Below are 15,189 nucleotides of genomic sequence, written 5' to 3'. Positions count from 1 at the left end.
TCTATCATATCTGTTCCAGGGGAAAGGGAGGGGCATTCTGCTTCCTTTGAATTTTAGAACTCCATGTCCCATAGTCAGAACAGGCGTCTGTCACAATCTGAGGTTTAAGAACATCACTTGATGAAGTTTTATGCTGGTTTTTACCCATCAGTGAATTGACACTAAAAGGAGAATAAATGGCATTCTACTCATAACAAGTCTTGGTTACTCTGAAGGTCAAGTTAAATTTGGCAATTTGTCTAGCTCTGCTTCTCATTTGAAGCATGGCAGAACTGGGCAAAGGAACAACTGGCTATCCAGTACATTGCCTGGTTTTAATCAAAAGATATGAACATAAGCTAGCTTTGAAGTGTACAATGTCCTTGGGAACAAGACAACAAGTGATACAGAAACTCCGTTTTAGGAATAGACACATTCAAAGACATGAGCTGACACCCACTCTCAGCTGCACTGATGATAATTAATGCAAGCAACAAACACAGCATTTTTGAAGATGCAAGGTGTTAAATCTTAGCATGAATCCATGGTAATTCATTATTAACACAGGTGAGAATTTTCTCTAAACACCTCTGAATTTGCAGAATTCACAACTTATAAGAAGTATCTCTCTCAAAACAATCTACTTCAGAGCCAAAATGCTGCTAGAAATGTCACACATGAGTGGCCCTTGTATCTCTTCACGCTCTCAGGCCCCAAAACATTACCAATGAGGTGGGACAGTCAAGGACAATCAGAGGCAGAGCTGAATCCCAGCATAACCTGGGTGAATGCTTCCAAGTGCTCTAATAAAGACAGCAAAACAAAGGAAGGACAGAAGAGGGAAAAAACCTTCTGGCTGCACAAAAAGGATTGATTCTTCCTTCAACTAATGCATGAGGAAAGCAGATATATTGCTTAAAAATAGTGAAGCATACCTCCAGATGCAGTTTCCATTCCAGTAGATTTAGCTTCTGCCTCTAAGTCAATTGCCTATAACTCTAATTTTCACTTGATTGTAAAAAGAAATCAATAGCATTTTCTACTTAAGTCAGCACAGAATGAACAAAAAAAATCATACTGCACACAAGGCCCACTTTATGGGAACACATGTTTAAAGCCACAATGTCCCAGCCTCACTCCATGTTATATCTGTGCTTTTATTTAGCCCAAAACCCAGATACTTAACTGAGCAACCTGACACTCCCAACACACACCACAAGCTATGGCCATTACTCTGCCTATTAGAAAGCCTGTCTTCAGTGTGGTTTCATCTACAAAATAAACAACTGTAAAATATTTCAGGATTATGAATTTTGTAGAAAACAGATGACAGCTGAGGAGAAACAAGCAGTTATAGAGTGTCCTCATTTGAAAATATTGTTTTAAAGATTCCTAAGCCTAGAAAAGAGAGAAGCAAACATGAACATGAATAATGCCCTTCAGGGATTCACTCTTTCAGTAATCTCAGCCTCTCAATCTTTCTCACAAACAGAAAGGTCAGTCATTCTTTCCAATAAGGTAAAATAAAATAAATAATAAAGGATAGATAAAAAACCTCAATCACAACACACTAACCAAAAAAGCCAATCCACACTTACAGACACCCATTTTGTAAAGTCAGTTGACACTATCTCCACAACATTGATTCTTATTAGATATCGTATTAGTATCTTATTAGATACACTAGTATTTCATAAACTCTCTCAAACAAACTCCCACCACTAAAGGAAAGGATTGTACTCCCACAGAAAAGTCTAAAAAATGTTAATAAAATATTCAGATATAGAAGTTAAGTTTCAGTTGAGTTAAAGACTTTCCCTGTTAACTTTGTCAACAACAAATTTTGGTTTAAAATATTTCTGCACATTTTTTTTCCTGAATCTGTTGAGACAGTGAACTTCACAAGGGGTGTAATGATTTCTAATATCATCACAACTAGCATTGTTATCTGTCAGTCATCTAACTTACAGTCAAGCAAACCATGGAAACTAAGTTCCCAGAGCTGGGAGGTCTTTTAGAAACCTATACTATTTAGAAAACATGAAACTCAAGTAAAGTTGAAACAATAAACTTCTTGTGTTTGCTACACAAGTAGAAACTGTTCCTCATTTCCTGAAGTCACATACTAAGTTAGCCAATTTATTCTAAATGCAGTTGTCCTGGACCAGTTTCAGCATTCCTTCAAGCAAATGTGCTGTTATTGAAACAAATAAATCTTTAAGTTCTAACACTTTGTTTCAGTTAAAAACAAACAAACAAAAAACCAAACAAACAAAAAAAAAAGCACACCTGCAGTGTATGTCAGTTCTCAAATGCCAGCAAAGGAGCTCAAAGAACAACACATCTGTGGAAGCAGAATGTGAGAGCTGCCTATCACTGCTGCTAACAATCCCTTCCTGAGGACACACGCAGACCGTACCTCCAGCAGGACCCAGCACAAGCAGCAGCAAGTGCAGAGTCACTTCTCAACACAGAACTCAGCTGCTACAACCAGAGCACGAAGGCACCTTCTGACCCAAGTCTGTGCAAGCCATGAGCTTGTTAGGGCCACAGAAGAGGCAAACTGCATTTCAGGAGGTATTTTCAAAACATAGGCGAAAATTTTATGTTACTGGTAAATGTCTAGTGCAATTTGGTTAGGACATTCCACAGAAATTTTGGTTACTTGTAGAAACACATCTGCAGCATCATGAACTACAGCAGTTTCTGGGGCTTCAGGTTTTTTTGCTGATTTTTTGGTTTCTTTTCAGATCATACACGATGTAAAAATACTCATGTTGAAAATAAATTTACAAAAAACACCTCTACACATCTACTCACAATAACATGTTAGATTGGACTACCCAGAAATGCAACATATTAAATTGCTATGTCAAGCAGTTCACACAAGAAACATTTCGTTTCTGACCTAGTCCATGGTCTGTCTTGCTTTACACCTTATTACCAGATGTGGGATATAAAAGAAACTCTTTTCCCCTTTGAACCTCTCACTTCCTTTTCCTGCAGTTCTACTGGAAAACTCTTAGCCCCGTCACTCAGAAACATGAACCTTCTTGCATGAACACAACCCCTCCTACATCTTACTGACCCCCTTTCTTCCCCAAGCTCCTACCTTCACCACACCACCAAAAGGTGATGATGCACTTTACAGCTCATTTCTGAACTTAGTTTCAGGGAGAGTAAGAGAAGAAACTACGAAATAGCCATGAGAGAAACTACACGCAAGAGTCTGTGGGAAGCACTAAAGATTACTCATCACCACTTGCACTATCCTTTTGGGCATGAAGCAAAGCCACGGTATAGTTGCAACAGCAGCTCTCATTAAGGCACAGATATGAAGCACTAATTATCTCTTCCTAGATGGGGACTTTTCTATTAGAATGCATGGCAGGCAACTAGTTAGACAGGTTTGGTTTAGTTCTGCTGCTCCCTCTCACACATATTGAGAGCATTCAGTGGTTAAGAGGTATTTTCAGGATTTGCATATAAATCTAGTATTTAGGTTTTCTTTGCTTTTGAGAGATTTTAGCAAAGCATAAACACCTTCAGCCATTCTACCCTCCTAAAGATAAGAAGTTCTATCAGGAAAAGAAAAAATATGAAATTGGAAAGCAAACCACAGGTTTGCATATACCATAACTGGTAAGGCATTTTCCTGCAGAGAAAATTTCCTGCAGATTCCTAAATTGTTAAGGATCTGATACATTGCATTTTGACTTCAGTCAGTAATTCTGTGATTTAGCCTGTCACAGATTTATATTAGTTAAAAGCAACTAGAGTGTTGCTTTTAAATTTGAGTGTTAAGCACAACATTCAAATTACTTATGTTCAAGGCAATGTCAAATAGAGGACGTAAGAAAATGTAAAGATACAAATTATTATAGCCTCTCAAATGTCTTACAAGTATCAACTTGCATTGGTAAATAATATTCTAGTTTCACATTCAAGAGAGTATAATCCTTACCACATCAATGAGTTCCCTCTCTTTTAAGAGTAAATTCAACTGCAATACACATGTACTCGTCCCCCGAAATTTTGCCACCAACACTGCTCATTTGCAGCATTTAGCTAACTTGAGTAGAAGTTTCCTCTCCTGACAAACTCCTGCTATATAGCTTAAGTAATTTCAGTTTTACAAAATGAGAATATGGGGGCAACAGTACACAAATTAATTGCTATATGAATACTGATTTAAGAGATCAAGCAGATTACCTCTTCTACACACTTTCAGTTTTCTACTACCACAGTGACCTGAGTCATCACCTTGACCAGATGCAACCTCTGAACAATTTAACAATATTAGCAGAAATACCAAATAAACCAAGTTACTCCAGCAGGAATTCTGTTTTCCAATGGAGCCATGCTTCATAGCAGATTTTTTTTTTCTCTCTCAATCAATATTTTTCTACTTCTGCTTCAAACAAAAAATATTCATCAAATAAAAAAAAAAAAACTAAAACAAAGGAAAGTTGACACAGCCACAACCACAAGCCGAAGTTCTGTGTCAAGATTATACACTTGCCTTGGTTCTATACATCATCCTTCTTTCTCTCCCCATTCCTACCTTTCATAGAACCATAGAATGGTTTGGGTTGGAATAATCTAGTTCCAGCTTCCTGCCATGTGCAGGAAACCCTTTCATTAGACCAGATTGCTCAGAGCACCATCCAACCTGGCCTTGAACACTGCCAGGAAGGGGGCACTCATCTCTTAACGTGGACTTGGAAGCTGTGAGTTAAGAACCTTACATTAATGATGCTGCACACCAGTGCCAGTCCAACGAAGAAAACAGACTCTCCTCTTCAGTTACAAACTTAGAGTACTGAAAAATAGGGTCAAGAAAAGGAAAGAATATTTCATTTGTCTTCCCTTTCCTATGCCTGTATTCCACAGTGATGTTTCTAGACTTGCATCACTGTTGTCCAGTTTTCAAAAGGGAATTCCGTATTTGGCAACGAAGGTGAAACTTATTTTATACCAACTCCCTTTTGAAAAGTTACAGGTACAGTAATCTGACAAGCTACTAAAGTACACTACTACAGTCGCACATAAATCTACATCCTTGGTTTAGCTGATACATTGTAAGTCCAGGACAGTGCAAAATCTTTTATGTTGCCAAAATATAAAGTGGCAGGAGGGTCTGCCCAGCAGCGCCAGCTACTGAGCTGGCAGTGAGCCTGGGAGCTGCCCAGGATACACATGCTGGCCCTTCTACAGCCATCAATTGGAAAGCTGATCACTTCGTATTTCTGGCATTCCTTCAGTAACAAGATTAAAAAGTACATACTTGCTTTTTGAAAGGTGTTCTGAAACATACAGATTAAATTAAAATTACAGACTTTTTTTTTCTTTCCAGGTAGCTATATAGGTAATTTTTATAATAATCTTTGTTGTCCAAACCCAGATATGGAATTGAAGAAGAAATATTTATAGCCCAAGACTGAGAAAAAGTAACTACCTCAATTTTTTGCTTACAGGTAAACAGAAGCAGCAATAAATAGAAAGGTTTTATTCACATGAAGATGCAGCTTTTGCAAGTGTTGCATCTGCTGTTGCTGCTACAAAATGAAGAACAGAGTGGCCTATTTTCTACTTGGCTCAAGCATCCCACTATTCCTTGCGCTCCTGACAAACCATCAGTAGTGTCTTTTCAGCTTGCTGACTCATGCAAACATCCACCTGAGGGTGGACTGACATCCTGGTGAAGAAATACCCTGTAGTGGCCTGCATTCAAAGACTGATCATTGCAAATAAGTAAAGAAAAATAACTCTTGCAAACAGAATTTCCAAACCTCACTCATCCTAAAACCTGCCTCTCATATGAGGAGGAGATCCAAGAAATTAAACAACTAAGCACAACATTGTAGCTTACAATGTGATCCAAGAAGCAGCAAGGAACATAATGAGGAGAGGTAAGGCATGAAACAAAACTGCATTTTCCTAAACATTACTGGAAAAGGTGCATTCTTTGCTTTACTAGACAGATGTGAATGTGTCCGAAAAAAACACTTAGCAAAAGTCAACATGATGCTTTGAAGCAGTACACAAACAAAAAAACTGTAACAGATTTTCCAGCTACATGAAGAGCTAAAAACCTAATATTGATGACTGAATTGCAATCATGAAGCTTATATCATGATTTCCCCCATAAAAGTCACTGGTCTGGTTTTAGTGTACATGAAATAAAGGATTGGACAGGTTATACATATGCCTATTTTCTACACTTTCTGGACTACAGAGGTACTAATGAAAGTTCTGTAAACACAGGTGCCTAATTTAGCTAAATGTATAACACAAGTAGTACCTCCAGACCTCATCAGACCATATAAACACTACTGAACTAAATAGAAGCTGCAGCTGCTCAAAATCTCTAAAAATATAATGATGCAGTGCATTAAAATGTAACACCAACATTGTTCAAATCTGACTATTTAAAAAAGAAAAAATCTTTTAACTTTCATAGAAACCAGTCAGCTCACTAGAAACATGCCAAAATTATATTCTACTCTAGGCTGAAAAAGCCAAACTAAGCTGTTACTTTGTCAAAAAACTGCTTTTATGCACAAGCCATTCACAGAGATCTAAGCAACGCAACCACTTTTTCTACCAGCATTTTATCTAACAGCTTGCCAAGCTCTGTAAAAAACACATTTTACTATTTCATAAAATTCATATGCCAACTTTTTGAAACATGAAGTGACAAGTTCTCAGTGGAATTTCTGCAGAGCTACAAGGTTCTTATTGCCCTCAGCCTCCTGAGATTGTAAATTACCTACATGAAGCAAGAAGACAGAATGTTTCTTTTATACAGGAATGCTTTGCAAATTGGAAATACTGAAACAGTTTCTGCAATCAGCTAAAGAAGAATTCCTTTACACGAGGCTCAAAAGCCCCCAGTGATCAGCACACAATGAATATGCACCACTGCTAGATTTCTTTTGCTAATTTCTTTTATTAGGGATCCCTTAAAGTTCATAACTAATGCTAAATATCCTCCAACCTGAATATATACTTTAGCTAGGAGTTTACATAAGGAAATTATCTCATATTAATGGCTTTAGTTGTTTTCTAATATTTTCCTAAATTGTTCACATATTACTTTCACCCAATGATCTAAATTTACACAAGAGCAACTAAGAGTGAACTCACCAATGCCATAAAATTAATATAAAGAAAAAAGAGAAAAAATAAGTCACTTTCAAACTTCATGAAGTAAAGCCTCTGAGTATATAGTACAGTTGAATTTGTGCCATGTTATATTATATGTCAATCTATCTGACAGCACTGAAACTTTGCACTTCCTTTTACCAGTTAGTTGTCTTACAGCTCAAGGTCTCCCTTTGATTATTCCCAGCTCTGACACATTAGCTATCTTTTTATCATATTTACTTTTGCTTTACTACCCATTTGCATTTGTCATATCATTAGGGATTTTGAAGACATGTTCTTTATGGTGCTTTGTAGCAGCAATATAATTCCTGTGATGGCTTTCCTTTCAGATGATGGAAAGGAAAAATGTCTGACTTTAACTTACTCCGAATTTCTTTCTTTCTTGAAACAGTAAATCCAAGTGCTGCCGTTTTTTATGCTGTTCATACAAGCAGCAATTTTAGGCTTACTATATCAAAGAACAGCAACAGACATCTAACTAGCATTTTTGGTGGTTTTGTTACTGCTTCCTTTCCTTATTACCACTTTCCTCCTATCCCATGTATGTTTTACATATATATATATAAATTAATAATTAGGAAAAAGAAGCAACCAGGATCACTTAACTCAAAAATATTGGAAGAGCTCAGTGGCACTGTAATACCTGGAAAAGCTTTGATATTTCAAGTTAGTTACGCTCTAGTATTCCTAAGGTTGCAGAGCAAGCTAGTCAGAATCAGAGCTCATTTCTGGGTAGTTAATCCTTCACTGGAATTAGTGTCTACCTTTCAGTTATTAATCACTTTTATACTACAACCTCCTAATTCAGAGTTTAAATTTTCACGACACACAAGAATGCCATTTAATCCTACAGAAGAATCCCTAGACTTCTCTACTAATCTAAAGCAGCAGCATTCCATTAACCACTTCCAAAATTTTAAATAAAAGTTGTCATTTTTCCACGTTCAGTCTCTTCTTTTTCAAAGTTTCCATTGGCTATAATGGAAGGCTATTCCCTTTAACATTCTGACAGAAAGGAATCACCTGTAATTCACAGGTATATTTTATCCAACCTTACAGTATGCTTAGAACACTCTGAAAACACAGCCTGGGTTTGTGCACCAGGCACACATCACAGTGAAAAAGTGCTCAATGGCTCTTCTGAAAGCAAATTATTCCATTTGGAACCCACACCTGCACAAAGCCTTGCTCAGGCCTCAGGACTGCTCCCCTTTAACAACTGTATGCCAGTCAAACAATCTCAAATTGCAACCCTACCTCCCCACTGCTCTCTTAACCACAATACTGTGAAAACAGCATCCATGGAATACTTATCCCATGATACTGGCTTTCCCCAAAGAAGAGAATAAACCTTGCTTAGCCAACATACATGGGCTTAACGCCTAAAGGACTCTCTGTATAAAGCCACCAGCCAAGTGTTTAGGGACAGGGACTTGTATCCTGCTCTTTCATGGGAAACTGATGGAGACACACCTGTGCATTGGTACTGGACAGAAGCCACCAGCTCTGCCTACAAGGAGCATCCCGGACAGGCCATCAAGCCAAGCTTGCCCGGCACTGGCACCAGCAGGGTGCCTGGGGCTGGGGACACACCAGGGACCAACACACAGGGAGGGAGCAGCCGGGGAGGGGCCGTCGGGAGCCAGGTGCTCCTCCCTTCTCAATCCCCTGCCAGTAATCGGAACAGACCGTCAAATTACGAACGCGGTCACACAAAAGACGAAAGCGACGACCTGAAACACGGCGTGCAAAGCAAAGGCGACCCCAGGGCACAGCCTGCTGACACCGCACCACCAGGGATGGCGGGGGGAAAACGGGGCAGAGCGGGACGAGCTTTAGGTTGAACATTAGGTAGGACTGCTTACATAGAGGGTGATTAGACATTGGAATGAGCCGCCCAGAGAGGTGGTGGAATCTCCGTCTCTGGAGGTGTTTAAGGAAAAACTGGATGTGGCACTCGGTGCCACGGTATAGCTGAACATGGTGATGTACGGTCACAGGGTGGGCTCGATGATCTCAGAGGTTTCTTCCAGATAACCGATTCCGTCGCTCTGAGCAGCCGGGCAGCGGCGCCGGGGCCGGGGCAGGGGGCCCGCTCCCGGCGCGGGGCGGGCGCTACCCGGGCGGGCTCCGCGCTCCGGCCCCCGCGCTGCCAGAAACTTTCCGAGGAGGGAGGGAGGGAGGGGAGGGCGCTGGTGCGGGGGGATGGGGGGGTTGGAAGGGGGTTCTCGGCGCGGCCCTTACCCGTCCTTGCGGCGGGCCTTGTAGACGTGCCCGTAGGTGCCTCTGCCCACCTTGCATCCCTCGTACTCGAACAGGTCCTCCACCCGCTCGCGCTCGGCCGCCAGCTTCGACTTGAACTCGTAGTCCATGTCTCGCCCATGGGCGGGGAGGGACGGGCGGGCAGGGGGACGCGGCGGCCGGATCAGCAGCCGCAGCTGGCGGAGCCCCCTCCCGGCGCCGCCATGTCCGGGGCTCGGCGGGGGCGGCGGGCGAGGGGGACGGGGGGCCGGTTTGTTTTTGTTTTGGTTTGGGGCTTTTCGGCGGGGGGGAGGGGGCGCGCTCCGCCGCCGCCACCCGCTTCAACTGGGCTCCTCGCGGCGCGGCGCGCGAGGTGCCGGGAGTCGTAGTGCGGCTGCGGGAGCCGGCCCCGCCGCCGCAGGCAGGACGCCGTAGCGGCAGAACTACAACTCCCGGCATGCCTCGGGCCACCCCGGCCGGGCGGCGTCGGCGCACTGCCCTCTCCGGAGACACCGGAGCGTTTCAGCGGCCGCTGGGAACTTGCTGACTCTTCACATTGCGCGCACAGGCGGGAGCGGCGAGCACAGCCGGACGCGGCGCCTCTGGCTGGCAGGGAGAGATGGAGGGAGGAACAGAGGAGCAGACAGTGCACACGCACCCATGCTGCGGGGCGCCGAACAGTGCGGCGACTTGTTTATCTCGCCAGCTGCCATTCACGGTCCGGCCCCGCCTCCCTGCGGGATGCTGCCCTGTGATTGGTCAGTGCTGCCCCGCCGTGCGGCGGGCGGGGCCGGGCCCGGCCGGCTCCAGGGCTTGGCGCTGCGGGTCCATGTTGGAAACGGGAATCCTGCTAGGATTCGCGTCGTTAGGTGCTGCTAAATAAACCGGTCGCTTACAGAAATACGGGGGTACATACTGTGTTTGCGCTCGGATAGAAGCCAGGCGTATTGCTGCGTCTTTATGATCCGATGCCGTAGCAAGGCTGTGCCCCTTCAGCCCCGAGCAGAGAGATTTTTAGATAAACGCGGCGCTGCTTTGGGGTTCAGATTTCGTCAAAGCACTTTGAGATCACAGAAACATTCAGGCCTTTTAATGTTATGTCTTGGTCTCTCGAAGATCTTTTTTTGTGAAAAGCACCAGTCTGCAATCTTACTTGCATTATGGAAGTGCCAGGCAGAGGCAACTGTACGAAGAGTCACACAGAATCACAGAGTCAGTCAGGCTGGAAAAGACCTCTGAGAGCGAATCCAGTCCATGACCAAACACCACCATATCAACTACAGGCCGTGGCGCTAAGTGCCATGTCCGTTCTTTCCCTAAATATCTCCAGAGATGGTGACTCCACCACCTCTCCAGGCATTCCATTCCAAAATCTAATGACCCTGTCTGTAAAGAAATTCTTCCTCATGTCCAGCATAAGCCCCCAGTGGAGCAGCTTGAGATGATCTCCTCTCATCCCGTCACCTGTTGTCTGGGAGAAGAGGCTGACCCGCACCTACAGCTTCCTTTCAGGGAGCTGTAGGGAGTGTAAGGTCAGCCTTGACCTGACCTGCAGGTTACATCCCACTCTAGAAGCAAAGCACTTGAGCGTCCACCTTGTGTGTTCAACCTTCGATTACTCCCGCCAGCAGCAAGTGAATGAAGCAGAATTAAATTAGAGGAGGGGAGAATAAAAATGGCATCTCTCCATACACAAAAACAATCTCAGTTCGTCACCTGCTCTGCCAGCATTACTTACCACAATGGAAAGTTTTTCCACATGCTGGATGGGAGGGGTAGAGAAGCTGATGAGAAGCTGTCGTTGCTGACAAAGCAAAGGGAGGTGTCAAGTGCATGATAAGGTAGGGTACTATATATGATTACTAGTGCATAGCTAAGTCATGAGGTCATAGCCAGAAGTTTGTTTCTCAAGGAAAGGCAGGAGTGTAACCATTTTGAGGTGATTATTTCTTCCAGAAGGCAAGAGATGATTCAGAATTTCCCTTGAGACAGGTAGCTAGCAACTGAAGTTCTCAGAAACTTCATTGCTCCTTTACCAAAGTAATAATTTCCAGAGAGCTCAAGTGCTTTGCTTTGCAGTTGCAGATGTGGATCTTTCTGAGCAAGGCCTGATCATGAGCTGGCAATTTTCCTGAACAGGACAAAGAACACCATCGATCTTTCACAGTCACCATTAAAGACATTTACTAAAATTAGAGCTAACTATTTAAATTTTGCAAAGCGTTCACATCTTTGGTCAACTAGTAATCAAAACGAACACCGAGAAGAAAGATGCAGACATAAAAAAGAGAACTTATCTGTAGAAGGTTATTTTACCCAGATTCATTCTGGCAGTTTTAACATCAAATGGAATACAGACTACCTTGGTGTTGGTAATATTTGTAACAATAAACTCTTCAAGTAGTTCCTATTGCCCTCTTTGACCAAGAAAAATAACCATTATTGCCCCTTTTCATCAGTAAGGCATTTGTTTTTACTCTTTTAATTTTACAGTGTACTGACAAGACTGTCTTTTACTATAATTTGTTTTAAGTCCACAGTGCTGGTGAGAGAGGGGTAAGAGCACCCTCATTATGGTGACCTGGCATTGTAAGCCAAGGCAGTATAATTTTCCCTCCACCCTCTACTGTACACTGTTCCCTAGTGTTGCAAGCAGCCATTTTATCCTTTCTTCCCTAAATTAATTGTGCTTTGCCAGTAAATTTTTTGGCCTTCAGTGCTGCTACTGGGAGGCTGTCCGAGGAAAAACCTCTCTAACAGCTGGAAGCCTTTTAAAAATGTCAAACCTACGTTTCCTTGTGACCAGTACCACGTCCATCTTTTCTTGCTGTGCAAATACTGTCCTGAAGTAGCCTTTCCTGCTCTCCTGTGTGTACCCCTGCCAAAAGTATTTATAGACAGCAGTCTCATCCCCACGCAGCCTTGATTTTGCTGGACTAATAAAGCCATGCTCTTCTCATTCCCTTTGTGAGCCCCACCAGTGAAGGCTGGACTGGTACAAGTCAGGTTGTGGAAAAGCCCAGAATGTGATCTGTGCCCTGATTCCTTCTCTCATGACTCAGCCCTACTTCTACTTTCTGAATCCTTATGTTGGCCACACAAAAGCCACTAAAAGTGTAGAACCAATTAAACAGCTTCAAGCACGGGCCAGATTAGAGCTGATGAGAATGAGGCTACCATCTCATTTGTGCAGAAGTTTTATTATGGTTGGAAGATGGAAATGGGCCCATTTGTTTCTTCTTGAGATTGGAGTATACAGCAGGATTCCGTTTCAAATTCATAAAGGTGGAAAAAACACTGTATGTGGCACAGGCTGTCAGACCTGCTGGAAAACAGCTACCTGGCATCTCCTCTCCAGGTGGTTCCCAGAGGAGAAGCAGTAGCAAGCAGCCATTTACAGAGCAGTGACAGCAAATTGTTCGAGAGAAAGAGACAGAAAAATACTATGACATTTTCATTGCGCTTCCAAGTTAGTGGAACAGTTGTGATACCAGTAACACATATTTAATAGCATTCATGTAACATTTTTAATATGCAGTGCCATATCGTTTGTTAATTGTACTGACACATAAAGTTTGAGTAGTCCTAGCAATGGAAACAGAAAATTACAAGGTTGCAGATTGCAAGAAGGACTTTTTTCAGCCTGCTAGCCTAACTGAAGATGCCATATTGTCAGTCATTAGAATCACCATTTCTTCCAAAACTCAAGTCACTGGAGTCAAAACTCAAGTTGCACTGGAGGTAAAAGATATGTCAAGCAAGACTGAAAGTTGAGGAATTGAGTATCCTTACCAGATCTCTAAGCAATTTTCCAACACAGATAAGACATGAGTTTCTCATGCAAAAAGGAAAAATTTGGTTTTTAACACTTCAGTGCCAAGAAAGTGATACATGCAGAACTTTGTTGTTCTTTGTAGATTGCCTTGCACTTAAAATACACTCCTATTTGCTTTCCAGCATGTTTCATTCCTTGGGCAATCTGTTAGAAATCTCTCTTCATTTTTTAATGAGACTAAAAGATAGGTGGTGGGATTTTTTTCTTTTTCTTGGCCACATTTGGAAGTAGCAGCACCTTTTCCTAATTCACTCTCTTTGTAAGCTTTTACTTGTTAATCAAATAGGAAATTTTTTATTCTTAGGGATCAAGATAGCATTTTTTCCAGTAGATCTTGAGTGTGATATTAATAAACATATGCACTCAGTGTGGACTTCTGTCTGTCACATTTAAAGCCAATGTTGCTTCACTTCAGAGTGGAAGGATGGCTCTCAGAATTCCCAGGGATATAAGTAGAGAAACCTTAGGATGGATAGAAGTCTCGTATGTACTGTATTATCATCTCTTCATAAGCAGAGGAAAACTAGCAGACCTGTTTCAGAATGTGTAGAGATATACTTGGAATTTTTAAACATACTAATGGCAGTGTGAAGAGCTAATGAAAATGGGACAGAATACCAGAAGACTTCTAATAGGGATAGATTAGAAACTCCCCAACTGATTAATATCAATTCAAGTTCATATGTTATGATTCCCAGTAAAGCTCTGAATTTTGGAATCTTTTATGTCAATTAACTTCTAAACCTCTATAGTAAAAGTATTAACCTTGTTATATTGTTGTAAAAAAACAAAGTACGTAACTCAGGGGTTCTTTTATAATTTTACAGTAAATCTAGAGAGCATGCTAGGAATGAAAGAAGGGAGGGCTGACTTCTGCACTCATGATATAATTATTTGGCTAGCTCTGTTTTGTTGGGGGTTTTCTAATTCATTTTTATAGTACCATAATCCAAATAGTACTGAATGAGAAACCTCGTGCTGCTTTTCTTGAGCATAATCCAGGAAGCTGATTCCAGAATAGTCTGTACTGCTTTACTCCATGTTAAGAGAACTCTTGCAAAAGCTATTCCTTACCTTCTCTTTACAGACTAGCAAGTATGAACACTTACTTGACAAAATCATAGTAATTCAGTGTGAGACAGCAAAGTAAAATAGTTTATGTGAAATAAAGTGGTTAAAGTGAATGAATTAAAATGAAATAATTCTGTGTTGCTCACTGTGCTAGAGTTCATCATTATGCCTCTATACCTCAACCTTATTGCTCAAGCAGCGTAACCACATGTACATCATTTTTAGGATATCCACTTACTCCCTGTGAATTGTGAAACAAGATGCACAAGCTTATTTCATTTGGGGTGCAGCATGCAGTATTGTGGGCTGGCTTCAGTTTGATAGGGAAAAAAAAATAACAAAAGAGCCAGAGGATACTATTAACTGATGCCTTTGTGTTCACATTTGAGAATCAGTATGACAGCTGGTCTAGAAGGCAAGCCAATACCCCCAAAGCAGAGATTTAGAGAAAACCTTGAATTCCAAAAATGTAGAATTTGCCCATAATTATAGAGAAAGCATAAACCCTAACTCCAAATATAGCAGCCTAAAATTTCATCCTTTGGAGCTTCACAGTCAGTTTAGCTATGTTTCCTTGTCTTCATTGGTATACATGGTTTCAGTCTTCCTGCATTGTTGGCATTCTCATTCTAGCACTATCATGTTCCATCCACTGTATTTCCTTGCCAGTGGTTAAAGTTTTTGGAAGTTAAGTAATTCTAAACTTTGCATTAAAATCCACTGGAAAAGACAGTACTATGTAATGAAAAAGGAAAGATGTTTCTTTGCTTACCCTTGAAGCATATAAAGGAGAATATAGCTAAACTACTCTGATAACTTTCTGCTGTTCATTCCCACAGAAGAAATAGAATTGTGCTAAAAGGATAACCTGAGCCACATTGAGTTCTACTCTT

General features: G+C 41.6%; 1 protein-coding gene across 1 annotated transcript in view; it reads right to left on the bottom strand.

Annotated features, from left to right (window-relative positions):
• The window catches only part of CDK19 (cyclin dependent kinase 19), a 121,697-nt gene extending 112,073 nt beyond the window's left edge, over window positions 1-9,624 (bottom strand). Inside the window, exon 1 of the mRNA XM_031504391.2 lies at window positions 9,394-9,624. Coding sequence (XP_031360251.1) covers window positions 9,394-9,521 — 128 coding nt within the window. The 5' untranslated portion in view covers window positions 9,522-9,624. The remainder of the gene's footprint in view (window positions 1-9,393) is intronic.
• Window positions 9,625-15,189: the final 5,565 nt, after the last annotated feature.

The sequence above is a fragment of the Lonchura striata genome, chromosome 3, assembly GCF_046129695.1.
Source record: "Lonchura striata isolate bLonStr1 chromosome 3, bLonStr1.mat, whole genome shotgun sequence".
NCBI lineage: Eukaryota > Metazoa > Chordata > Aves > Passeriformes > Estrildidae > Lonchura > Lonchura striata.
Note: the sequence above shows the minus strand (reverse complement) of the source record. Positions and strands in the feature narration are given on the sequence as shown.